The sequence below is a fragment of the Oncorhynchus clarkii genome, chromosome 20 (assembly GCF_045791955.1).
Source record: "Oncorhynchus clarkii lewisi isolate Uvic-CL-2024 chromosome 20, UVic_Ocla_1.0, whole genome shotgun sequence".
NCBI lineage: Eukaryota > Metazoa > Chordata > Actinopteri > Salmoniformes > Salmonidae > Oncorhynchus > Oncorhynchus clarkii.
The window spans coordinates 26,952,378-26,979,426 of record NC_092166.1 but is presented as its reverse complement, the minus strand read 5'-3'; the positions used below and the strand labels follow the sequence as shown (position 1 = coordinate 26,979,426).

The 27,049-nt window shown below is 42.6% G+C and overlaps 1 protein-coding gene across 2 annotated transcripts in view; it reads left to right on the top strand.

The window, feature by feature from the left end:
• The first annotated feature begins 5,449 nt into the window (after positions 1-5,449).
• Positions 5,450-27,049, top strand: part of LOC139376140 (solute carrier family 22 member 23-like) — a 56,579-nt gene continuing 34,979 nt past the window's right edge. The window contains exons 1-3 of one of the 2 annotated variants that reach the window (XM_071118380.1): positions 5,450-6,230; positions 23,777-23,880; positions 24,082-24,236. In XM_071118380.1, coding sequence (XP_070974481.1) covers positions 5,784-6,230; positions 23,777-23,880; positions 24,082-24,236 — 706 coding nt within the window. In that variant the 5' untranslated portion in view covers positions 5,450-5,783. Of the gene's footprint in view, positions 6,231-7,043; positions 7,068-23,776; positions 23,881-24,081; positions 24,237-27,049 lie in introns of those variants that run through there. The other variant, XM_071118381.1, reaches the window with a different exon arrangement.

Below are 27,049 nucleotides of genomic sequence, written 5' to 3'. Positions count from 1 at the left end.
CTCGTGGGGACATTTCCCACATTCCCATGAGGGGTTAGGTTTAGGGTTACAATTAGGGTTACAATTAGGGTAAGGGGTTAGTGGTTAGGTTTAGGGCTTGGGTTAAGGTTAAGGATATGGTAAGGGTTTGGGTTAGGGCTAGGTTTAGGGTTAGTGGTTAGGGAAAATAGGATTTTGAATGGAAATGTATTTTAGGTCCCCACGAGGATATAAGATCCTTAACATGTGTGTGTGTGTGTGTGTGTGTGTGTGCGCGTGTCTGTGTGCGAGCAAGAGAGAGAGTGTTCTACACAGCAAAGTTACAATTGACAGCACTGTTTAAGCCTGAGGCAAACCACCAGTGCTTTCCAGCCAAGCATTAATCACCAGCCTAGTGAGTGTTGACAGTTTCCGACGCACACACCTACACACATCTACGCACACACACACAAACACACACAGGTCAACCGATGCACATACGGTTTGGCTTCCCGCCACACCTGAGATTGTTGCCATGGTGACAAAGAAGCAGGTTTGAACAATAACAAACAGTATGGTGAGACAGGGCTTGTTTGAGTGGTAAGGCGAAAGCAACCGACTGTGGACGAAAGTCGAGGAGTGAAGTCGGGGGAGGTGCATCTGCTACAGCCGAAAGTCGGACATTGTTGTGGATTTCCAACAGCAAGGCTTAGATCATCATGGCAGTGTCAACATAGATTGTATTCTTTATAAAAGTCTTTCTAAATGTTTCTATACCCCCATATCACATACTCACAAACTGAAAACATAACGTGTGAAAAAATGTATTGGTTAGACTGGTCTCAAATAGCACTTTTCATTTGTTAAAGCTATCCCTTGTAGCTTTAGAATCGCCCAAAGTTTGGTTCCTGTTTCAGTCACGTATTTGGTCACATTCACGTGGGTCAAACAAAAAACACTCTAATGATTAGTTGACAAATAGTGCCTCGCATGATGCAGTTGGTGAGAAGCAACTGCAGCGACTTGAAGGCGACTTCATCAAAAACTGCATGACCTTTGATCAGTTCATGCAGTCGACATGTCAGGCAAGTCGTACAATTTGTATAACCATAATGCAACACGCTTTGAAAGGCGGTTCACAAAAGTGACCTATTCGAACGTGCCCACAGATAGTGTTGTGGTGTGAGGGCAGGTCAGGTTTTATTGGCAGACTCAACAAAGTGGGCAAAAACTGGTTGAATCAATATTGTTTCCATGATGATGTTGAATTAACGTAGAAAACGAATTGGATTTGCAAAGAGTCATCTACGTAAGGGAATTTTGTATTTTTTGACAACTCAACCAAATGTAAATCAAAACTAGACTTTGAACTGACGTCTGTACCCAGTGGGTTGTAACAGGCTACATTGACAGGACCAGGTTTTGTGGGAAAGGTTTGTGAGCATATTAGTGATATTGCACAATTATAAAAAGTTTCCCTGAAACATTACTGTTAACTCTGTTCAACTAGGACGGGAATAATTGTATTTTTGTAAATCAAATCAAATATTATGTGTCACATGCTTCGTAAACAACAGGTGTAGACCAACAATGCAGAGAGAAAGATAAATGTTTTTTTTATAGAAATAGTGACACAAGGAATAAATACACAGTAAATAACGAATAACAATAACGAGAAAATGTAACATGTATACAGGGACTACCAGTATCGAGTCGATGTGCAGGGGTACGAGGTAATTGAGGTAGCTATGTACATACAGGTAGGGGTAAAGTTACTAGGCAACAGGATAGATAATACACAGTAGCAGCAGCGTTTCTGTGGTGTGTAAGTGTAAGTGTGTTGGGGTGTCAGTGTAAGTATGTCTGAGTGTGTGTGCATAGAGTCAGTGCAGAAGAGTTAGTGCAAATAATTGTTTGTGTGTGTTGGGATGTGCATGTGTGTGTGTGTGTTGGGGTGTTAGTGTAAGTATGTCCAGTGTGTGTATGCATAGAGTCAGTTCAAACGAGTCCAATAAAGGGTCAATGCAGGTAGTCCAGGTAGCCATTTGCTTCGATATTTAGCAGTCTTATGGCTTGGGGGTAGAAGCTGTTCATGGTCCTGTTGGTTCGAGACTTGGTGCAGACACAATAAAGGTAGCCTAGCGGTTAGATCGTTGGGCCAGTAACCGAAAGGGTGCTGGTTCAAATACACAAGTTAATTAGTCAAAAGGTGAAAAATCTGTTGATGTGCCCTTGAGCAAGGCAATTTGCTCTAGGGGTGCTGTACTACTATGGTTGACCCTGTAAAACAATGCATATGACAATAAAAAACTTTCATATTTTTTTACACAATATCTTTTCATAACAACTATGCCCTAAGCCACATTGAGCGTAAGAATAGTACATTGAACAGTCAAATGCTACATGACAGTTACATTTGTAGATATATGTCTTTGATCTTTGCTAAGAGCTGTATAATTCCCACATCAAGGTTGTCAAGAGTTGTTATTCAGGTTTAGCAGTGCAGGTCAGCAGTGTGTCAGTTAAGACAATGGTAACAAGCTGGAACTGCTCCATGGTCTGTTAAGACTACAGTAGGTCTGTATTCTACAGTAGCGGAGAGGAGCTCGGAAACAGTCAGAGAGTTGCATCTTTGGTTGGGGCTGACTGTTACCAAATGGAGCCTATGCTAGTGGTGCTTATTGAAATGTCAAACAAGGAAATAAGTGACTGAGTTATGTGTCATTTGACTATTTTCCATTTACAATCTACATTAAAAATAAATACCTTGTAATTTCTGTACTGTAAAATAAAGTGGTACCAAAATAATAATTGAAAAACATCACATTTTGGGGACAGTTCAAATACCAACAAAACCTCTACCGACAATCCAAGGCCTATGTCAAGGCCTACGTCCTGTAGAATGACTGTTCACACTTTTTTGTGAAAACTAAAAATGGCAATGCTGTAGTGACACACTGTAACCAGCAGAGAGTGCCATTGCCACTAAATAGAAAGAAAAGAGGAAGGGGTGAAAGGGGTGAAACGTTAAATCAAATATATACCAGTCAAAAGTTTGGACACACCTACACATTCAAAGGTTTTTCTTTATTTTTACTATTTTCTACACTGTAGAATAATAGTGAAGACATCAAAACTATGAAATAACACATAGAATCATGTAGTAACCAAAAAAGGGTTAAACAAATTCAAATAGATTTGATATTCTTCAAAGTAGCCACCCGTTGCCTTGATGACAGCTTTACACACTCTTGGCTGGTTTTCCTTCACTCTGCAGTCCAACTCATCCCAAATACCTCGTTTTTTCCCACCCCTTTTTCGTGGTATACAATTGGTAGTAGTTAAAGTCTTGTCTCATCGCTGCAACTACGGACTCGGGAGAGGCGAAGGTCGAGAGCCATGCATCCTCCAAAACTCAACCCAACCAAGCCGGAAGCCAGCCACACCAATGTGTTGGAGGAAACACCGTACACCTGGCGACCTGGTCAGCGTGCACTGCGCCCGGCCCGACACAGGAGTAGCTAGTGCGCGATGAGACAAGGATATCTCTGCCGGACAAACCCTCCCCAACCCGGACGATTCTGGGCCAATTGTGTGCCGCCCCATGGGCCTCCCGGTCACGGCCGGCTACCAGAATCTCTGGTGGCACAGTTAGCACTGCGATGCAGTGTCTTAGACACCCGGGAGGCCATCCGGGAGGCCATCCCAAACTATCTCAATTGGGTGGAGGTTGGATGATTTTGGAGGCCAGGTCATCTGGTGCAGCACTCCATCACTCTCCTTCTTGGTTATATAGTCCTTACACAGCCTGAAGGTGTGTTGGGTTATTGGCCTGTTGAAAAACAAATGATAGTCCCACTAAGCCCAAACCAGATGGGATGGCGTATCGCTGCAGAATGCTGTTGTAGCCAAGCTGGTTAAGCGTGCCATGAATTCTTAATAAATCACAGTGTCACCAGCAAAACACCCCCACACCATCATACCTCCTCCTCCATGCTTCACTGTGTGAACCACACATGCGGAGATCATCCACTCATCTACTCTGCGTCTCACAAAGACACAGTGGTTGGAACCAAAAATCTCAAATTTGGACTCATCAGACCAAAGGACAGATTTCCACTGGTCTAATGTCCATTGCTTGTGTTTCTTGGCCCAAGCAAGTCTCTTGTACTTATTGGTGTCCTTTAATAGTGGTTTCTTTGTAGCAATTCAACCATGAAGGCCTGGATTTCCGGATTGACTGACCTTCATGTCTTAAAGTAATAATGTACTGTTTTCTGTGCTTATTTGTGCTGTTCTTGCCTTGTCTTTTACCAAATAGGGTTATCTTCTTTATACCATCCCTACCTTGTCACAACAGAACTGATTGGCTCAAACGCATTAAGACGGAAAGAAATTCCACAAATGAATTTTTAACAAGGCACACCTGTTAATTGAAATGCATTACAGCATGCATTACCTCATGAAGCTGGTTGAGAAAATGCCAAGAGTGTGTTATTTCATCATTTTGATGTCTTCGCTATTATTCTACAATGTAGAAAATAGTAAAAATAAAGAAAAACCCTGGATTGAGTAGGTGTGTCCAAACTTTTGACTGGTACTGTACTTCATATTGATTTTGTTGTGTTGAATTCAATTAAGTAATTTCCTCGTAATTTACATTATTTTATCTGACCACACAAGACAGTGTAGCTGAGAGTTACAGTTAATCGTTACTGAAATAATAATGTGATAAGATCATAAAATAATGTGGTTGACTGACTGTATTGCACAGGTGATATTAATCACTCTCTCTGTATATCTGTGGTAATAATAAAATACGTATGTGTGTGTGTTAGTATGTGTGTGTGTGTGTGTGAGAGAGAGAGTAGCAACGAACCGTCTACACCCCTACATTTTTCTTCTCAACTCTCAATTGCATTCTCTCTTCTCCTTTCCCTCCACTATGACAGTCCTATTGTCACAGAACTATAAAGGGCAGGCGTATGGCCTACTAAACGTCTCCTACACACATTACAATGGGGACGTTCAACAAAAAGAGCTGTTAAAAAAAGCGACGTTCTTCGCAAACGACCCACCACTAGTATATTATTATGCACCTTGTATGCGACGGACAGGGGTGGAGGGTTGCTCAAAGTCCTGCCTATCTTATTCTGCAAACATAATCCGTGGTACTCCACCGCTGTGTAAATGATTAAAAAAACATAAACTTTCGATATAGCGGATGACTTGACAGGAAAGAGGGAATAGGCTTGTGTTTACAAGAAGTCAGAGCTCAATGAGTGTTTTGTACTCTGTACTTACATCTGCAACCTTGTACATGTGACTATTTAACTCTAAACGCTATAGGCTACTCTAAAGAACTGTATTTGGGCAGGTGTGTTACCTGTACGTGCAACCGTGTAAGGGACAAGGTTGTATTCCCTTCATTGGTTTACTACTTCTTCCGGCACAGCTCACACAGATAGGTTGATCAAATTCTATGCAAATGAGATGTATCCAGCAGATGGGAAACATTGGTGATTAAAAACTTCACTCGCCGCATGTTGTCGCGCTTGTCTGTTCTAATATAGGACATTTGCCAGCCTGCATTTAAACCTGCTTGCTGTCAGCCAAATAAGCTCTTGTCCTTCAGTGATAATAGTGCGGGGACTCCACCTAAACAGGATCACAGGGAGTGAGCAGCTTCCTGGTCATAAAGAAGTGCGTCCTGCTTCAATTTCAGTGATTGCCTACGCACCGCAGTCACCACCAGAGCGGGGTTATTGACGCAGTGTGGAGTCTCCCGGCAGCATTGCCAACTCGGCTGCACTACAGACGCATCCATGAGCGAAACCGCGATGGCCGTGGTACAGCTCGATACCGAGGACCATCAATCGGAGAACGGCTTCGTGTCCCCCGAAACCGAGTCGCCGGGATTGCTCACACGCATTGACAGTTGTGTCTTGCCTTTTCTTGGGGGATTTGGGAAGTACCAGAGACAGCTAATCGTGCTGACATGGATTCCGGCGTTATTTATTGGATTCAGCCAGTACTCTGATGAATTCCTTCTTGCCCAACCGAACAACACATGTGTTCCGCCTATGGCAAACACAACTAATTTGACCAGAAGTCCTATATTTCATGGGGCAAATAATAGTTTTCCGCGAACAGCGGCGTACGTTTATACCAATGGCACCCACAATGATACGGCTAGGCATCTGCAACATTGTATGTGCAAAGAGTGGACGTTTGAGCTGCATACCGGACTCATTCAGAATGTGGTTACCAAGGTAAGTTTCGTGGCCTGACATTGAGCAATTAGGACTGCATTTCCATAGTTTATATTATGTCATATACATTCCTCCCTCTTTTCAGATGAGGTGCATTAGGTCAATTGATTTATAATAGGCTATTAGCATATTGTGGCGGGTTACCCACAGCCATGAGTAAAGGCTGTTACCAGAGGGCTTTGTCGTTTTCACATAGGTTAATAGTCGTACAATAAAACAATTCCATGTATTGTGGTCTCATAATATAATGTTTTGATTACAGACCAGCACCTGGTTTAACCGTCACACCTTCATATGAGTCAAAACATATGGCTGGTTCATGCATTGCAGCCTCCAATATCCTACTGGCGCAACAAGCCCAGGAATGGATAATAAAATGAGCTGCTGCACTGAGTACATTAATAACCTGTTCGTGGGGCTAAGAATAATAATGGTCAATAACTGGCAGTATGTTGGCAGTACTGTGATCTTAATTTTAACATGCCAACAGTATTCTTACACGAGGGATGGCATGACATTACTCTTCCGAGCAGCTGACGAGGTGTGAGCTAAAGTGGAGAGATCTCTGACCACGGCGGAATGTGCCTGTGGTCATAAAGACCCAGACCAAAGTGATACTCGAGTTTTGATTTAGAGCAAAGGGCATGTACTGTCATGATCATTATTGCTCATCCGCGCGCGCCTCTCGAGAATAATGACTTCCCTGTTTTGCTATTGTCACCTGCCATATATTTAACTTAACACGCCAACACTAGTCTGCCTTTCTTTCTTTCTTTCTTTCTGAATTTATATCTGAAAAGTATACAAGACTACTGTATCAAGGACTGTAGTCATCAGGTAATGGGATTTTTTTCCCCGTTTCCATTGTATTTTTAGTTGTTGATAGTTCAGATTAGGGCTGGGAGATATGGCCCAAATATTATCTCATGGTATTTTAAAAAACATTGAACGGTATGACGGTATTTTTCGTTTTTGAATAATGAAAGGTCTACATTTGCTTTGAGTCGTTAGTGATCCTAGGGTGGCAACAAATACATTCTAAGTGATTTCAATGAGTCTTTCTCCAGTCTGATTGTTTTATACTGTTCAATTCAACTTCAACAAAACAAATGTCAGCACTTTTATAATTTCTGAAGTTCCTGCACCAAATTGTCATACTTGAGTAAAGATAAGCTATAGAAAATGACTCACGTAAAAGTGAGTCACCCAGTAAAATACTACTTGAGTAAGAGTCTAAAATGTATTTTGTTTAAAATATACTTAAATATCAAAAGTAAATGTCATTTATACAATGTATTTAAGTATCAAAAGTTAAACTATAAATCATTTCAAATTCCTTATATTTAGCAAACCAGATGTCCTCATTTTAGTATTATTTTTTATTTTACATACGGATAGCCAGGGGCACATTACACCACTCAGACATAATTTACAAACAAAGCATTTGTGTTTAGTGAGTCCTCCAGATCAGAGGCAGTAGATGTCAAGAGAACATCCCTGGTCAAGTGTGTGAATTTAGCCATTTTTACTGTGCTGCTAAGCATTCCAAATTTAATGAGTACTTTTAGGTACCAGGGAAAAAGTATGGAGTAAAAAGTACAATATTTTCTTTGGGAATGTAGTAAAGTATAAGTTGTAAAAATAAAATGACTTAAGTAAAAATACTTTCAAGTACTAAAGTGCACGATCTCACACTTATTTTTAACCAAATGTTGCAATTGCGATTTGACTTGCGAATTAGAATTATTCTAATTCTATAGTTAGAATATAGTTAGAATATAATAGTGGGCACTTTTGAATACAGTTTTAGATGACAACTAATTCAAATGCCAGGGAGGAGTTATTTTGACAGGGTAGGAACTAAAGTGTTGAAAAGTGTTTCCTAGGGGACTCTGTAAGCTTTTGCTGCATTGCATGTTTTCTCTTAGCTTCATGTAGCTAACGTTTTCTTGCTTTGCATATTCCTCTTTGATTTAGAAGATACTTTTGCACAAACAGCATGCTGATTTAGGTCTACACTATCGCTGGTGTTATCAGGCTGTATTAGCTAGCTACGTTTGCTCTTACTCATTACATGTATTAGCTAGCTAGCTATTAGCATATCACAAGATTTAGGGCAACTTGCTAAGAAAAGACAAACTAGCTGTTTGCTGATGTAAGAAACAAACTAATACTGTCATTATAGAATGCTAGTGGATTTATATTAAGAAGCAGAGTGAAAAGAACATTGTTATCAACATTATTGCATGTGCTGCATTGACCATGCAGACTGAACGAACGCAAGTCTCGTGGTTGAGGAACATCAAATGCGCTCCTTGAATGACAGGGGGCGTGGCTAGGTCTGTGTGGAAAGTGGTGCTGAGAGAGATGACTCAAGTAGCGAAGTAAGCTATAAAAAAATGACATTACACATGGCGTGTCACATTTAACAAACCAAACATTCAAATACCGGTGGAGAAGTTAAAGTAAAAACCCAAACCGGGCCCTGCATCAATAACAGTATGTCAGAAAATATGGTATACTGCTTAGTTCAGTTGCTGTTGTAGTTCAATTCCTCTTCCTCTGGTGTTTATCGATCCACACAGGCCTAGATCTAGGCCTCCTGCACCGAAACTCTCATCCATGCCTCCGGAACTTCCTGTTTAGCCTATTGCAACACTCTCCTCACTGGTATCTCCACCAAATGACTTCAACTGAAATCTGCTGCCAGAATCCTCACCCGCATCAGGCCAACCGAACACATCACACCAATCCTAATCAATCTACACTGGCTCCCTGTGCAATCCCGTATTAACTTTAAGACACTCCTCACCCACAAAGCTGTCCACAACCTGGCACCCACCTCCTCCCAGTCTATGCCTCCCACTACTTCTGCTCCTCCTCTGCTGGTCTCCTTGCCACCCCCTTCTCCAACATGGGTGCTCGGCCTTTCAGCTGCAAGGCACCCAGGTCCTGGGAATGCACTCCCCCACACACACAACATGCAGAGAGACAGTCATCTCATTCAACATCCTCCTAAGAACACACCTCTTCAAGGATGTCGATAACATTAAGCCTATAGCAGGGGTAGGCAACCCTGTTCATGAAGTGCCGTAGACTGTGTGAATTTGTTCCAACTAGTCACCACACCTGACCAACTGAGCTAAGGGTTGCCTACCCCTGGCCTATAGTTTAGGATTGATTCTGCCACCCCCCCCCCCCCCCCTTCTGTGTCTTCTCTGTATACCTATGTGTACCCACACCATTACCCTAAACCCGGTCTGTAACTTATTCCCAACCCAACCCCCTAAACCCTTACCCTCTAGTCTAAACTGTATCCTCTACCCAACCCCTCTTTTTATCGGTCCTGTTTTGTCTGGTCCATTAATTTAAAATTGCACTTTGATGCACTTGATTTGATGTAGCCCTACCTTTTAATATAAGATGTTATTGAGTGCCCTGGAAGGTGTCCACCAAAGAAAATTTATTTATTTATTATTATATACTAGGCTTAGATATACTTTTTAAAAAAAAACAAATAGTGACACAAAACAGGATTTTGCACTTTCAAAATAGACCTCACAAGGCCTACTATTTCACAAAAGGGTGTCTTTCTGTGAGAAGATATTGAGAAATCATTTGGCATTCTTCTCATGGACCCCTAGCGGTATAAAAGTACATCCATAGCAGAGATGCCATTTCTGGAGAGCTGCACATCAGCAACAAAACTACGACTGGAGGCCAATGTTGTACACCCAAATTGTTTGCTGGGCTTTGTCGTTACACTTTGTCCTAGTGAGTCCTTTCTAATGTGTAGTAAGTTCTACATAGATAAACTAAACATCCTCTGGACTGAGTTAATGATTTATATTTTTATCAAAAAGGTTGAAAACTGAACTTTAAGGTCACGTATTACTACATTCTAAATGCTATGTCCTGTGTCCCTGTCATTTGTTTTATGTGAGTCAAAGGTGTGTGTTTACACCTGTCGAAAGCAAACTTTTTTTTAAAGTAGCCTAGTATCTCCATCTCCGTGGGGCCAGGGAAGGAAGGGGCAGTAGAGTTTGTTAGGTTTCTGTTGAAGGTACACATTCGTAATCAAACACTGTACTTCAAATACACCAGTTTACCCACAGATGCGTCATCCAGTCCAGTGTTTCTCAACTCAAGTCCATAAGTACACATTTTTGTTGTTGCCCCGGGGACAAACAGTCCTAATTCAACTCATTACATGCTTAATGATTAGTTCACATGTTGAATCAGGTGTGCTTGTTGATGCTTACAAAAAAAAATGTACTCTTGGTACTTGAGGACTGGAGTTGGGCAACACTGTAGTCTGGTCTATATTGACCTAGACCTGACATTTTGCCACTCAAAGGCGTAAGAGGACCAGCTTGATAAAGAGGCTGGTTTTGAAGCCTCAGTACTATACGGTCACTGTTGACCGTATTACCGGCGGCCACGAGTCACAAAGGCAGTCAAATTCCACATGACTGTTTAGTCACGGTAATAAGACTTCTCCAAGCTCTGTTGCTGCTGCTGGTAATTAGTAGCCTACAAAACTTGCCTTGTACTCGGCACTCTATTGTTCATCTAATCACTCTGACATCAATGCAATTGTATTTGAAAATCTAATTCAAACACTTCATGAGAGCCAATGAACTCATGTTGTGCAACATTTCTATAGGCTATGCAATTGCGGGAGGAAACAGAGTTGAAGGCCACTATTAAAAAGAGGATCCCATCAGCTTTCTATAGGCTTACTATATTTATTTCTCAACTTTCCTAATATTAAGCACATTGCTTACCTGGCTGGAATGAAAATGAACCATGGGGAAAAGCGTCCTGCATTCGCTATTTAAGTGCATAGATGACATGTATTTTTTTCCCCTGCCCATTTCGATACAGGTGCATGATAATGCTCCATTCTACATCTAAACAAATGTCACACACAGACTAAATAATATGTAAAGACCAGATTAAATCAAGAATAGTCTGATCGGTGCCAACATTAGCCTATCACTTGTGAGTTCTATATTATCACTTGAATGATACCCTGCATAAGAAACAATGCGTTTTTATTGTCATTTTTAAAAATCCGAGTCACACACCTCATGTTGCCTAGCCCATTGGCCTATGTGTTTTAATAAGGTTTGTATAACTAAAGTGGCAAAATGAATTCTTAAAATGAAGCATAATAATCTGCTTTTACAAGGGGTGTAGAGTCTAACTGACATACATAAGCAGCGTGTGAGTTTCAAGTTTGAGGAAGATCATTTTCACCATAAATGCACCTTTATAATAAAAGCTGTACATTTTATAATTGCATTTCCGGTCACTTTTGATAATGGAGTTTTCAACTAATGGAACATTCGAACTTAAAGCCTACTAACGTGTGCATTGCTGCATTTATTATTTTAGTGTAAGAGCTGTTTGAAAAGACTGCCTGGTTTGGTGGGATGTAGTTTTGGCCTGCATGTCGACGTCATCAGAAGGTAAATTAGTTAATAGACCATTAAGAAACCATCTGCCAATAAATAACAGCTAGTTTTCAGTTTTCCGCTCGACACTCAGAATTCCTGTTTGGGAAATTGCTCTTTGCTAAGAAGCTATTTTTGACAAAAAAACATTTTTTGAAAACAATCACAGTAAGGTACTTAAATGTTGCCCATAAATAATTTGATAGAGATACAAATGTCTGCATTGGAACTTTACATAATTTTTTAAAACAATATCTAACAATGTTGCATCATTCCACCTCCTCTCTTGGACTAAGTAGTAGACACGGCCGAGCAGTTGGTGACAAAAACTAGGTGTCCTTTTCCCCCCAAGCAAGCATTCCACAAACCAACAAGGTCGTCCCCAGAAGGAATTGATTCTCGGGCTAATGGACGAATCCAATCCCACTAAAGGACCTCATTATAAGCCGACTCCCTTTCCCTAGACTCCTGGTCTGACATGCGATAACCAGGAAGTGACACACACGATGACATAAAGTGATGACACCGCAGTCCTTGGTGTGTTTAGATTACATAGGAATAACGGCACATGATTCCGTCTGAAAATTCTGTGTCTCCCTATCCTTCAGGAGTGGAGCAGAGTGCCGACACGATGGAAAGGTGGTGTCGTTTTCCTGTCACAATGTACCGGAACACACCGAAAACGTCTCATCTCAGACTTAACTCTTTCATAAAGAAATCAAAGGAATCACTTTCACAAAGTCTCTTGGAGTAGGCCTTGGCATAGCAATACAGTAAGAGGATATCTCCTTGAATAGTAATAGTACAACATAGTAATAATGCAATGAGAGTTTGGCTATATCGTCTTTAAATATTAATAGTAGAGCAACAGAATGGATTTCCACGGTAACGTCTCCTTGAATAGTCATGGCAAAGTAACTGTGCTCCTCAGTGCAACTCTCCCCCTCATAGCTTTGTTCAGAGAAGGATTTGATAACGCTAGGCTCAGAGGAGGAGCGGATAGGGGCTGATGGGGGATCCAGACTGGCTGGTGTGGATGTGGAGGCCCATCCTAATTGAGACCTTGGGCTCCTCGGGGACTCGGTTAATTGGACTGAGCTGAATAAAATAAAACGAGCCTGGATCATTACAGCGAGACAGAGGGTCTCCCACTCTCCCTGCTTAATCTCATGCCGCTCATATATTCTACCTTACATTAAGATGGGAGCAGCATCACACAGCCAGGAGTAGAGCCATAAAGACTATCATCACATTCTATCTAGACCAGTGGTCGCCCACCGGTCAATCACGATAGACTGGTCGATCTTCAAGACATTCCAAGTTGATCACCAGACATGCGCTCCGCCTACCGGGCGGGCCTGGGAGATCTGTGCGTCTACTGCACTGGCCAATCGGATAGCTCAAATCACAGGTTCCTACAGAGCTTCCACGTCCGTGGCCACAGCAAAGTTTTTGATGGGCTACTAGCCTACGTAAGATTTAATACATTTTAAAATCATGACCAGAGAGAGACTGTCAAACTATACAGCAAAGAGCTGCTGTTTTTATGAGTTCATGTTTAAGTTTTTATTCAGCACTGTCAACACTGTTTTCATTCAACACTATTACAAAACATAAAAGCTGCAATAAATAAGTAGCCAAGTGTATCGATAGCCCTGTGTTTTTATAATTATTTATTATCGCCTCGTCAAGTGTATTTTAATATCGATCCCGCTAGCTAGCTAATGATAGCTAGCCAGCATACTAGCCATGCATTCAGAAGCTAGCTAGCTTCCCTAACAGATATGCAATAAAAAATATGCTCTTACTCAGAGCTGCATCAATTTCTTTAAAGTACGGGCAGTACTGGGGGTTTGAGCAATTTGTTGTTGTTGTGCTTAATGCTCTGTCGATAGTTGATTTGTTCACAGTACTTTGCTGCGTCGCCAAATGTTGACTTGACGACTGGACATTCCTCACACACCTGCTTAAATATTTATTCCCAAACTTTTTATGGTTGTGAATCATTTCCTCAAAATGGCGCTGGAAGCGCAGCTCCCCCAACACAGATTTGAGATATAATGTCTCCTTTCTTGCCCAGTGCCTGGTTTTCTTCGAATTGGGTGCCATATTTTGAATTGCCGCTGCGGTTTCCACGTGTGTTGTGGTAGGCGGAAGTAGTGTGTGACAAGTACATCTGGGAACAGACCAAACATATTATCAAACTCCCTCAGTGATATTTTTTTATTTTGGGGGGGGGGGGAGAAGCCTTATCCCATGCGGATCGTTCATTAAAATCACTGATGTGCAATAGTAAAACGCATATTACCCACATCCTGTAATACTAAATCCGACCGAATAGGGCTCAAGACAACTGGGAACGCTTGGGGAAAAAAACTGGATCCAACTTCCAAGTCAAACTCTTTCTAGAGCTCCGACTTTCTAACGTGAAGATCACTGACTTCATGATTTGGCTTCACATTTTTTGGGGGGTGGGGGAGAGTTCCTAGTTGTCTTGAAAGCACCATGACCATCAGAAGCAGTTAACATCAGTCCAGTAAAATAAAAAAATATATACTGTGATCATGAATTAAGGCTACTGCCCAAACCACATTTCTACAGAACTGTTGTATTAAGTTCATGTTTTTTAAGTCATGTAAAAAATAAAATCTGAGGGTTAGACCTCAGCTTGCTTTTTGACTGTGAAAGTGATCTTGACTTAGAAAAGGTTGGTGGCCACTGATCTAGACTATACTGATTAAAAACCCCCAGTGTGGTCAAGGAATGTTGTGGTTGTCCATATTAATTGCAGAGTTAGTGGTTGAAGGGGGAACAGCACTTCTTAAAATGTAGCTGTAGAAGTATCTAGGTGGGACTGTTGTATAGTAATTTCTCTAGCATAAGCCACCTCCAACATCGTTTTAGAGAATTTGGCAGTACGTCCAACCGGCCTCACATCCGCAGACCACGTGTATGGCGGCGTGTGGGCGAGTGATTTGCTGATGTAAACAGAGTGCCCCATGGTGACGGTGGGGTTATGGTATGGATAGGCATTAGCCACAGACAACAAACGTAATTTCATTTGATCAGTGGCAATTTGAATGCACAGAGATACTGTGATGAGATCCTGAGGCCCATCGAGCATGTTTGTAATGCTCTGTATGTCAGCCTGTTCCATTTCCCGCTAATATCTGAGGCAATTGGTGATCACACCAGATACTGACTGGGTTTCTGATCCACGCCCCTACCTTTAAAAAAAAAAGGTATTTGTGACCAACAGAGGCATATCTGTATTCCAAGTCGTGAAATCCATTGATTATGGCCTAATGAATTTAAGTTGACTGATTTCCTTATATGAACTGTAACTCAGTAAAATCTTTGAAATTATTTTGTTTTTATATTTCTGTAGTATAACAACATGCAGTAATTCCTCAAATTTAATAAGAAATGTTAGAATATACAGCTCCCCAAGCTTGCACCCCTATTCTCTCATACACGTTATCTGTTATGTGTATATGTCCAAGCAGATATCTTTTTCGTTTTTTTACAAAAGTCTTTATTCTTTACCTGTAGAAAAAGATTAACTGTATGTTATGACACCTCACTTTCGTACAAGTACGGCGAGATAAGGTTTGCACCCAATTCCACTATAGTGACAGAGTAGCAGGACTGGATAATGGCCCCCACAATGCCCTGTGAGTGAATACAAGAACACCTAGCCTTTGAGAATCTCTATCTTCCATATACTGGCCTGCCCTGTCTTATCCACAGACCCAGGATCAGGGTGGAACAGCAGGAGACCGACACATCTGTTTTGGATAGACGCATACACACACACGTCAGGTGGGAGGAAAAGAGGCCTGCCTGTGGCACTGAAAGATAAAGCTTTGTACAGGCGTTGTATGTATGTGTGTGTGCTGGCGGGAGTTAGATTCTGATAAGAGGTGTGTTTTTGAGCAGAGAGGCAGTAAACATGTAACTAAATATGTGACCCGGCTCAGCCTTTGGCCCTGGTCACAGTGGTTTTAGGATTCATTGATGTCATGCAAGGATCAGAGGGAAGTAGCTAATCACACCCTCTCTCTGCAGGATGACAAACAGTAAGATTTATATAAAAAAAAACATTTAATTATATGGTTCATCTATATTACCAGAACTGAATAGACTGGAGCACTTTGTGTGTAAGAGACAGAGAGAAGGAGCTATGAGAGTCAGGCAGTACAGTAATCGTTCACTGCATGCCGACACACTACAAGGACAAAAGTCTCTCGTTTCATCCACTATCCGCCCAATAATATTGTCTAGTCTCTCTCTCCACACAGTACATGGTGACTCATACCCAATATGCTATTACCTTAGTGTACACACACCCAAACTGAAGAATGTCTTCTGATCCTCGATGTGTTTGAGTATGTCTTGTGTATACACTTTCAGGATATGGTGAGAATGTCTTGAGTGACGTCATGCTTCCTGCAGAACTCAAAGACGAGTCTTTTTTTTTTTTTTTAGTTTGATCTGATCAAGTCTCTCTCTCTCAGAAAGTGGTCTGACGGACACTGGTACCATTTTTTACTGTGTGCTCTGTCATGGAAACATACACACAGCAGGCCTTCATAAGGAGATTGTGGTGTGGTAGAAGACTGTTGTCCTTTTGCTGTCACTGAGCGTGCCACTGTTCCCCAAGGTTAAAACCATTCATTTCAGTGGAGGAATAATGGTACTTTTCTTCAGACTGTTCATTTATTTGTGCCCCCGAGAGAAAAGGTGCCCCGTTATTTCCATGAATGTTAACAGTAGAGACTTGACCTGAGTTGGTTTCTGAATGGATGTCACCATTGTCTGCTCAGCATGTAAATTGTATGTTCCAGATAGTCCCGTTGAACATTTCTGTAATTTGTTTAACCTTTGTGTAACTTGAGAATTGATTCTGGTATGATATTTATCTGGGATATGATATCAAAATCTTCACATAATAGCTCTAGAATATGGCATTTCTAACCTAGGGGATTTCTCAATGAGTTGCATATTAATTATCAAAATGATCTCACTGATGGTACAGTTGTGGGTTTATATTTTTGGATATTCTTTCTATGACAGATGTATCGGTAATGGAAGGTGTTTGACGTCTCTCTCTGTCACTCACACCTCCACCTACTCTCCTATATTCCCTGATCCCAGAGATGAAAGAATCCTTCTAAATGTATACTGTTAATTAGGAAAGAAAACTGATAACCAAGGTGAGTCTGTTGCTAGGTGGTAACTATGCATCAGTCTCTCTATTCCACTCTCCCTCTCTTCACAGTCCCTGTCAGGCATATAATTTCTCACTCATTTTCCCTTAATATAGTTCCTTTATTCTTTTTTTCTCATTCTTTCTCTTTCCAATCCTCATTCACTGTCAAGCATTTGATTACCTCCCCACCTCCCTCTTTCTACTCCCTCCCGCTCTTTAGTTAGACATGTACTGTACATGTAGCTGTAGTTGGTGCATAGCGTCCTTGTCCGGGCCAGTCCGAATCACTGATGCAGAGTGACCATTGGGGTTAAACGACTCAAAATCACTGATGCAGGGTGACCGCTGGGGTTAAACGACAGACACAGCAGCAGGGTTTATACAGGGAGGCTCCTGTCCCCCTCTGTCTCCTCCCAGAACTGGGGCTGTCACTCGGGGCCAGTGTTCAGGCCCTGATGTCCTCCACTGCTGCCACACACAGACCCAGAGCACAAATAGGCCTTTTGTCCTTCCACTTGCCTGTCAAACTAATGGATTAGTAAGGCATTGCCTTCTAACACAGAGCCTTCAATTCAGCTCTCTGCAATGACCCTTACAATAGTGTGTGAGTGAATGAGTGCACGAAAGGAAGCATGGTTAACATTTTAAGATTAGCTTTAAGACATGCTGTTCCTCTAACTAAGATGTGGTCAGGTTTCTTGTCCGGTCATGTCTTTCTTTGCTGATTTAATGGTTAAGGTTACTTTCAACCTTTCAGTCGTCAACTGCTTTGAACCGCATTAACCGGTCATGCTTAGTCAGTCACCTCGACCGCGTGGTCTGGTTGGTCCCCCATTCTGCACAGTCATGAGTTCTCCATATCCCATGGTCTTCTTCACAGTCCCAGCGCTGAAGCGCAAACACACACACCACACTTTCAACACGCTAGTTTGACACAGACCAAGACAGAGCAGACTTCCTTGGCTTTTTTTTATGTGGTATTGCGCAACATTGAGTAACTTGTTTGCCTCCTGTCTTCGTCTTGATCCATAGTGACATCGATACTGAAGGTATGAATGACATGGCATACATGTGTCTCATGATCACTGCATGGTGGCAATGAGTAATCCTCCAAAAGTTTCCACTCTGAACACAACAGGTCACTATGCCAGAGGTTATAAGAGGTTATAAACCCTGATCGCCTAAAGACATTGAGTTTCAAAGGAGAAGTGCAAACCCAGTCCCCACTTCATATCCATTGTTATATTCCTTCCTCATATTTGTATGCACAGAGGGGGCTCCAGACTAAAGTACCAGGAACCTAGTAACCATCCCCAATAGCCTGCTTCTCAGTTCATTCACAGCTGCATTGGACTCAAATTGTCAGGTGATAGTGGAGTGGATAAGTCAAACAGATTTGGGGTGAAATTATCATCAGTTTTCAAAAGTGAGTTTATTCATCTACTTTATGTACTGTACACATACAGTACTTGTACAGGAGCCATGACTCTGTATACGATTAGTTGTACATCATGTCTAATAAATCTATCTCCTTAATTAATGTTGTGTGAGATTTGTTCAAAGTTGATTTTTGTTCTGTTCATATATGTATGTACCTACTATATCTATAAATAAATCAAATGCAAATCATCTAGAGTGGCAGAGTATGCTTTGCATTCTGGGAATCCCACTGTTGCTGGGGTAGTGGACTACAGTACACAGCCGGAGGGAGAGTACACAGACAGAGGGTATATGTAATTATAGCCTACACACAGAGGGAGATCTAGGCGCTGGAAGAGGAAACGCTGCATTATAGGCTATAGTACATTTACATGGCTGAACAATTCTTAATGGAGGCTTTAAAACAACGTTTCTGTGTTTTGCTGAGTCTCTGGTAAAGGCAGTGTTGGCAAAGTGAGAGTTTGGTTAGGGGAAACTGGATTGGGATCAGGGGTTTTGTTGCCCGTTTCAAATCCCTATAGCAAGGTAGCTAATGCCTTTGGTCCCCATACTGTCTGACAAATAATGTATGTGCTTCATTTAGTTATTGGATGTATTGAGTAACACACTGTGCAGAAAATCCTCCTCCTAGTAATAGTCGGGGCTTGGGGATGGGCTGCCCACTGCTCTTACACCATAACTGAAGAGTGCATACTTGACTGCAAACTCTGGACACTTCTCCTAACATGGTGGGGTGCTAGTGTGTCAATGCGAAAAAATTACAATTATGCTTTTACTTTTACTTCCTCCACTTCCACCATTATCAACACTAGTACTAACAATTCAATGCTGTCTGTGTGTGTGTGTGTGTGTGTGTGTGTGTGTGTGTGTATTTGTGGCAATAAATGAGTTACTTGAGTGTCTCCTGCATCATTGTCCCTGTGATCGGGGACCCGGGGTGATTGTCTCTAGTTTAAACCTGCACCTTTCTGAGTTCCACAACCAACAGGTGGCACTCTTTTAAAAAAAAAAAAATAATAAAAAAAAATAAAATAAATTCATGGTCATTCGAGACGGATTAGAGACGATTAACCCTGCCTGCCTTGCTGAGGCTCAAAGGCAACATCACCACTTCAGGTGACTGCCACTCCAGGAGCTGAGCCAAGTGACACCTCTGCTTCTCATCAGTACTGATTATGTATTGCAGGCAGTCCTGTAGCTGTTAAGACAAAGTTGGGCTGGTTGGTCTAGGGACTCACGGGTCTGCCTTCGCGTGTCTGCTTGCATACGCATTGGTCAAGTTTCACCACTTTCTCAACCACCTCAAGCTGCCTGATCCCCGTCTCATGGCCATCTCACTCCATGACCCAGTGCCATACACCGCTGCCATGGCAGACCTTGAGCAGCAATGGGGCCAGCTACATTACCTTGCCCTGGAGATCTGTCATCATGACGTTGCAAGACATCCGGCCAGGGGACACAAGGCTTCTGTCAGTTTTCTTTTCTCATCAAGACCTTAGTGAGCATGCCCTGTTCACTTTGGCCCAGGGGTAATCGAGTCCTGTGGCTCCAAAGTTGAGTGTCTTCTGGGGAAGCTCTGAATACAGGGCCAATGTCAGTCACATGCATGCATACATACATGCATGCATGCCTGCCTACCTACCTACCTACCTACCTACAAGCAAGCACTTGTACCTAGCACAATGGCTGAAGATGGAAGCAGAGTGCCAGAGCAGCCAGTGCCCTTAAACAATGGGACAAGCCTGCAGCCTTTGAGCAGAAACACCCCGGTGCTGCTATACTATGGGGCTTCAAAGACACCTGCACAGGAACTACCACTTACACAGCCCACAGCAGAGGCCAACGCGTATTGCCCCTGTGCAAAAGCAAGGACCACTACCTCATCAGGTGTTAGAGATTCAACTCAATGACTGTCGAGCAGAGCCTCAAGTGGCTGAAGGACAAGCGCCACTGTCGACGGTGCAGACAAGTTCACCGTGAGGCTCTGTAACTTCAGGAGACTATCTGTGGTGGATAGCACCTCGTTGTACTCCATTAAGTGCACACGTAGAAGTATAGGTCCAAATATCCCGACACCACTAGTGTAGCCTAGTGGTTAGAGCGTTGGGCTAGTAACCGGAAGGTTGCAAGTTCAAATCCCCGAGCTGACAAGGTACAAATCTGTCATTCTGCCCCTGAACAGGCAGTTAACCCACTGTTCCTAGGCTGTCATTGAAAATAAGAATTTGTTCTTAACTGACTTGCCTGGTTAAATAAAGGTTAAAAAAAAATAAAAAATATCCAGCAGTTGTTCAGATGGGTCAGGTGAGCTCCTCAGACCGGACACTGCTCAAAGTGTTCAAGGTTCTCCTGCAAAACAACAAGGACGGGAACCTTGGAGACCTATGAAGTGTTGGAAGACAGGGTTGGAATGCCCTTCCCTGAAGCCTCAAGCTCGGGCATGACGGGACGGAAGAGTCCCTCACCGTCGGACAGTGCAACAAGATGAGGGCTCATCTCTCAGCTTCAGATGCTGTCCCTTGGAGGGACCCAGGAGGGCCTTCTCCAGGCCCTTCTCCATCACACACAAACCACCTTGCTAAGGCTCAAAGGCAACACCACCACCTCCGGTGACTGCCACTTCAGGAGCTGAACCAAGTGACAACTCTGCTTCTTATCAGTGCTGATTACTCACACCTCATCACCCCAGTCCAGCTTGTTCGATCATGTTTTGCAGGCAGTCATGTAGCTGTTAAGACAAAGCTGAGCTTGTTGGTCCAGGGACCCACGGATCTGCTGCATCCACCAGACGAGATTCCCCACAGCAAATGCAGCACCCCCTGCTGTGCTCACAGGGCAGCTATCCAGGCAATGGACACCAGCCTGCAATCACCCTGATCACACAGGGCGGCGCAGCGCTTCTAGAGACAATCAAATTGTATTTGTCACATGAGCCGAATACAACTGGTATAGACCTAACCGTGAAATGCTTACTTATAAGCCCATTACCAACAATGCAGTTTTAAGAAAATATTTACCAAATAAACTAAAGTAACACAAAATAATAACAACCATGCTATATACCGTGTCAGTGTGTGGGGGTACATGTTGAGGTAATTTGTACATGTAGGTAGTAAAGTGACTGCATAGATAATTAACAGCCAGAAGCAGCAGTGTAAAACCAAATGCGACCGAGCCTGGACTCAGAACCCAGTGTCTCTGGTGCCACTCAGGAGGCCCCTTGCTAGCTAGTTAGCATGACCAATTATTAGTTAGACATTTTACGACTTTGGGTGTGATCTTAAAGTCAATCTGTATTGCCAGAGTGCGCTAGTAAATTCAGAGTGTTTTCAGATTGTCCGTTTTTTAAATTTTTTTATTTTTTATATTTTTTATTCAGTGTTTCGCTCTCAGATCGCACACTGACTGCTCGGGCCGAGGAGTAGGGTTGATTTGAGCGTTCTGCCCAGACAACGGCAGTCAAGCACCCAAGGTAGCTTGCTAGCTACTTCCAAACACAAATGAGACCACTGACCATTTTACTCGCCTTAGCAAAGCTGGTTATGTTAGAGCTGGTTTCATGTTATCCAGAGTGTTGGTGACTAACTGTGCTGCTGGCAACAATTTAATGACGCTTTTTTGCTGACGTTTACTGATTCAACGGGTGTTGAGCGCTTGTAAATTATTTATTCTGCACTGTGGACACTCAAACGCGAGTGCTCCGAATTCAGAGTAAATAGCCAGAGCGAATTTATGAAAGCACCCGATTGTCCAATGAGAAGGCAGAACGAATATACCATTTTAGCTAAGCTAAGAATGATGGGAATAATCAAATCAATAAACGTTGGGTAGTTAGTGAGCCTATAGTTAATATACTGGCAAGTTTGATGTTTAAGTAGCCAACTAACATTAGGTAGCTAGCTACAACATACCAGTACATACTGCTATACTGAGACGCTATGTGGTTCGTAAGGACAGTGTAGCTAACAAATTGTCAGCCAATATAACATATGGTAACTTATTTGAAAAGTCATTAGTTTATTACATTGCTCAACATTTTCATAACATTTGTCATAATTAGTTAAAGCAATGAATTCGTATCCGCACTCATTGTACTTCGACTGCATATTTTCTGCCATTTTCTTAAAATCTGGAAACGATGTGAACCATGTCCATTTCATGAAGAATTTAATTATGGTTCTAAACTACAGAATTAGTGTCCTTTGCGTGTGTGCTTCTTATTTTGGGGAATTTAGTACGACATCCGGAAACTTTTGTCATACTAACTATATCCATACTATGACCAATAAACATACTATATACTCAATCACGTCACAGATAGTGCTGTTTAGTATGAGTATTTGAGAAAAGCTTATGACTTGGGTGACTGGAGTCTTTGACAATTTTTTTGGGGGGCCTTCCTCTTACACCATCTAGTATAGAGGTCCTGGATGGTAGGAAACTTGGCCCCAGTGATGTTCTGGGCCGTACGCACTCTGAAAAGTCGTTAGCATTGTCATGCCCTCTTCACGACTGTCCTGGTGTGTTTGGACCGTTTTGACGTTTGTTGGTGATGTGGACACCAAGGAACTTGAAGCTCTCAAACTCGCTCCACTACAGTCCTGTCTGTGTGTTCGGCCCTCTATTTCCTGTAGTCCACAATCATCTTCTTTTGTCCCTTTTTGCCTTCTGTTAGACAGTCATTGTAAATAAGAATTTGTTCTTAACTGACTTGCCTAGTTAAATAAATAGTCAGGGCTTGTTTATTATTTTGTGTTGTAAGCCTGCTGGAGGGAGTCTGGGCTGCTCTAAGAACATGCTAGGACATTTCTCCCAACTGTTGAACCAGCCCACCTGATCCCAGGCCAATGGGCGGGTGAGGCAGGGACAATTACAAAAACATAGTTCCACCCTAACAGGTCTTAGTTCTTTCAGGAGAGATGTGGATACCTTCATTCAAGTGGAGTACACTTTAGCAGAAGATTGCATACTGCACTGCAAACTCTGGACACTTCTCCTAACATGGGTGGGGTGCTAGCTAGTGCATCAATGCAAAAAAATAATAATTGCGTCCACCATTATCAACAATAGTACTAACAATTCAATGCTGTGTTTGTGGCAATAAATGAGTGACTTGAGTATGTCTCCTGCGTCATTTTCCCTGTGACCGGGGACCCGAGGCGATTGTCTGTAGTTTAAACCAGCACTTTTCTGAGTTCACCAACCATCAGGTGGTGTTTTTTTTCCACCTTGGCTGAGATAATTAATTCCAGTCTGAATATGAAATGACTGATGTTAACGTGTTCTTTCTCCCTACGCCGTATTATGGCTGACCTCTCTCTCTGTGTGTGTGTGTTTCAGATGGGTCCGGATAAAGCAGAAACAACACATCTGTTGTTTACATTGGATGGCCAATAGTAGCCTAACCTTCATATGTTCTTAATCTTCCTTTACAGTGGAGTCTGGTGTGTGACTCGGCATGGAAGGTCCACATCGCTAAGTTCTCTCTGCTTGTGGGCTCCATATTCGGATACCTGGTCTTTGGGGTCCTGGCAGACTGGTGAGTTTTATTTCTAACTACTACATAATAAAGTTAATATATTTGAATAGACATTCAGTTCAGGAGTGTTCAGTGTGTTTCTTGCTAATGCACCGAAACAATAAAATACCTTTAGGGCCAGACTCGAAGTCTTTAGCTTGTATTGTTTAAATATGGGACATCTCCTCCCCCCTTGTCTCTCTCCCCTCCCTCCATCCTCAGGTTTGGTCGCCACCCGGTCCTGATCATCTCGGTCCTGTTCATGCTGGTGTTCGGTCTGACCGTGGCCTTCTCGGTCAATGTTCCCATGTTCAGCACCTTGCGCTTCTTCGAGGGCTTCTGCCTGGCAGGCATCATCCTCTCCCTCTACATCCTCAGTAAGTCTTCAGTAAGTCCTGCAGGCCTAGTACACCATGCTTTTCTCCATGCCTTTGCTATGCTGTACAGTCAAATGATTTATCTGTTTTGTGAGAATTTCAATTAGTGTTGGGGTAATGGATGTGCTGCAGTGTGGGCAGTTGTTGGTTTCCATAGCCTTGTCTTTGTGGAGTGTGTTATATTAGACAGACCCCCATGTCTTGAGTTAACGTTGGGATTCTATATATCAACAGATGGTGTTATGACTATGAGTAGGGCCATATTACCTGACTAGGGGCTACATCCCAAATGGCACCCTATTCTCTAGGGCTCTTGTTAAAAGTGGTGTACTATGTACAGTAGGGAATAGGGTGCCATTTGGGACCCAGATTAGGGAAAACCTTAGTGACGAGGTGTAAATATGGTGTGAGGGGTGTGTTCTTTCCAACAGCTGCTGTTCGTTCTAGTTGCCTGTAAACTGTTAGGACAGGCCCCTGTATCACTGCAAGGTTTCCACAGCTCCTTCTGAAACGCTATCGCCCCACAGAGAGAGAGACGCTGCCTTTCCTATGTGGGTTATGTAGATGCTGTTGCAGCAGCTTCCATAGGTCCTAGCTATCGATCTGTGTTGTCACTCATTCCCATTTCCACCATGCCTCTGCGTTGATAGAGATGACTGCAAGTATATGTACTTGTGTGGAAACCTAAGTTTTGTCTAAAATGGCACCCTATTCTTTATATAGTACCCTACTTTGAACCAGGGCTCTGTGTCAGTAGTAGCACGCTATATAGGGAACAGAGTACCACTTCAGATGCAGCCCTAGCCTTTCCAATGTGGGTCATGTTTGTGGAGGGTCAGCAGAGGGTCAGAGGCTGTTGAATATGTACTAAACACCGAGGGAGGCAAAGGTACCTGCAGCCTGTCTGGTCTATTACACGGAACACTGTCAGAGCTGTGTCAGGCTCACCCTTTTGATGGGGTCAGTTACACTAGGTTTGTTTTGGTCTGGGTTATAGTTCTAGGAAAGACGACATCACGTTACTGGTAGACAGAGTGGAAAGTTATCAAAATGTTTTTTTTTTTAAAAAGGTCATCCCAGCTTGACTTTGCCTGTGTTCCTGTGGCGCCAAATACCCTTGATCAAAGTGCCTTTCAGTGTAAATGTAGCCTCGGATAGCATACAGCTTCTATTTTAAAGGGTGTGACCTCCTTCTGAGGAGGTATCAACTGACAGAGAATTGCTGACTTTCCACTTTTTGCAAGTCCCTCCGAAGCGCTCCCAACAAGTGCAGAACAGCTTTGAAATGAGTGCAGTTTTTCTAAATCAAGCTCACTTCCTTGGTTTGTCCTCTCATTACTGTTAACCAATAGACTGAGTGACAGATACTGAGATGGAAACATAGGAGGTGGCTAGGTGATAATCTGTCCGCAACGCTGTACTCGCTGGCCTTGCCCACTGCAGTGTTTCACTGGAACTGTGTGTACTGTACACTCCATAACAGTCAGAGAGATGAATCCTTGTGACCTTTTCTCTCCGCAGTAAAGGTTTGATGAGTGATAATCTGCCCTAGAAAGCCGTTCCAGTCGGTCCTGGCGCTCATTCCCGTTGAAATGCATTTACCCAGCTAGCGAGGAGAGGGTAGGGTAGGGGGGGATGGGGTGAGGAGGAGGAGGAGGAGGAGATGATAACGTCCTGATAACTAGTCTTGTGGTTGATGCGCGGGGGGACGGAACGGAAGGGGGGCAGAGCCAGGGGGCCCCTTGTCATTCTAATTTACTCCACACCGTCTACCTTGAAAAGCCTCGCAGTGTTCCCAAAATAGACGGCTGGGACCTTCTGTCAGTTTGTTTTGTGTTTGATAATTGCATTCAATGGTTGGTTGTTTACATAGCTTTCGCAAAGTCGTCTCACTGTATGCTGACTAGATACTGTGTATGTATGGACACAATTAAATTAAGGCCCACCCTCTTGTCTGTCTCGCCAACTCTTTTGTCCCCCTCCACCCTCTTTTTCTCTCGTTCGCTCTCCAGTCTCCACCTCTCCGCCCTGTCTTTCTCTATCCTGTTTTTCCACTCATTATCAACTGCCATCCCAGTGATTGCTGAGTAAATACTGTAGAGTGTACGTACGCTCTAAGGAGTGCCACTGAGTCACTCCGGCAACGGTGGTAAAAGACTATGTACGAACCTGGAGTTCAAACCGACTGCATTTCATTCTCCGGCAGTGTTGTTGAGGAACACACAGCAGAGAGGCAGAGCAAGGATATGGGGATTTTCCATGAAGGTTATGTGCTGAGAGGATTCATTATGTCGGGACTACATTGGCTGTCTACTTGTTAAAACTATCACACGGTCATCACGCATTTAGAATGATTGGTATAATTGATTTGTAGCATACCCATGGTTTGGCTGTGCGATATTTGCTTTACAGATTTGTCGAGATTATGTCTGAACTCGCATATTCAAGTTGTGCAAATGACAACCAATACAGTTTGGAATAATTACTCTATGGAATGGGTGGAGTTCTCTTTATTTTTTACCAGCTAGTCAAGTCGTTTAAGTTGAGCTATACCGTTGCCTATATTGTTGTTCTTAATGTGGAGGCGGTATACGTCACATTCTGCATCTCCCCTCTGTATTGCCACAACTCTACTAATGCGGGTTCTCTTCAGATATTGGCACTGTTGTTATCCAAACCCTATATCACTAAATTCATAATACTGTTATGTACAGGATAGGCATATTTAGACTTTCCAAAAAAGTTATTTTCACAAAACATCTACATTTTTCAGGGCAAATTGAAGAATTGTGTTTGCCAGGTATCTAGACTCT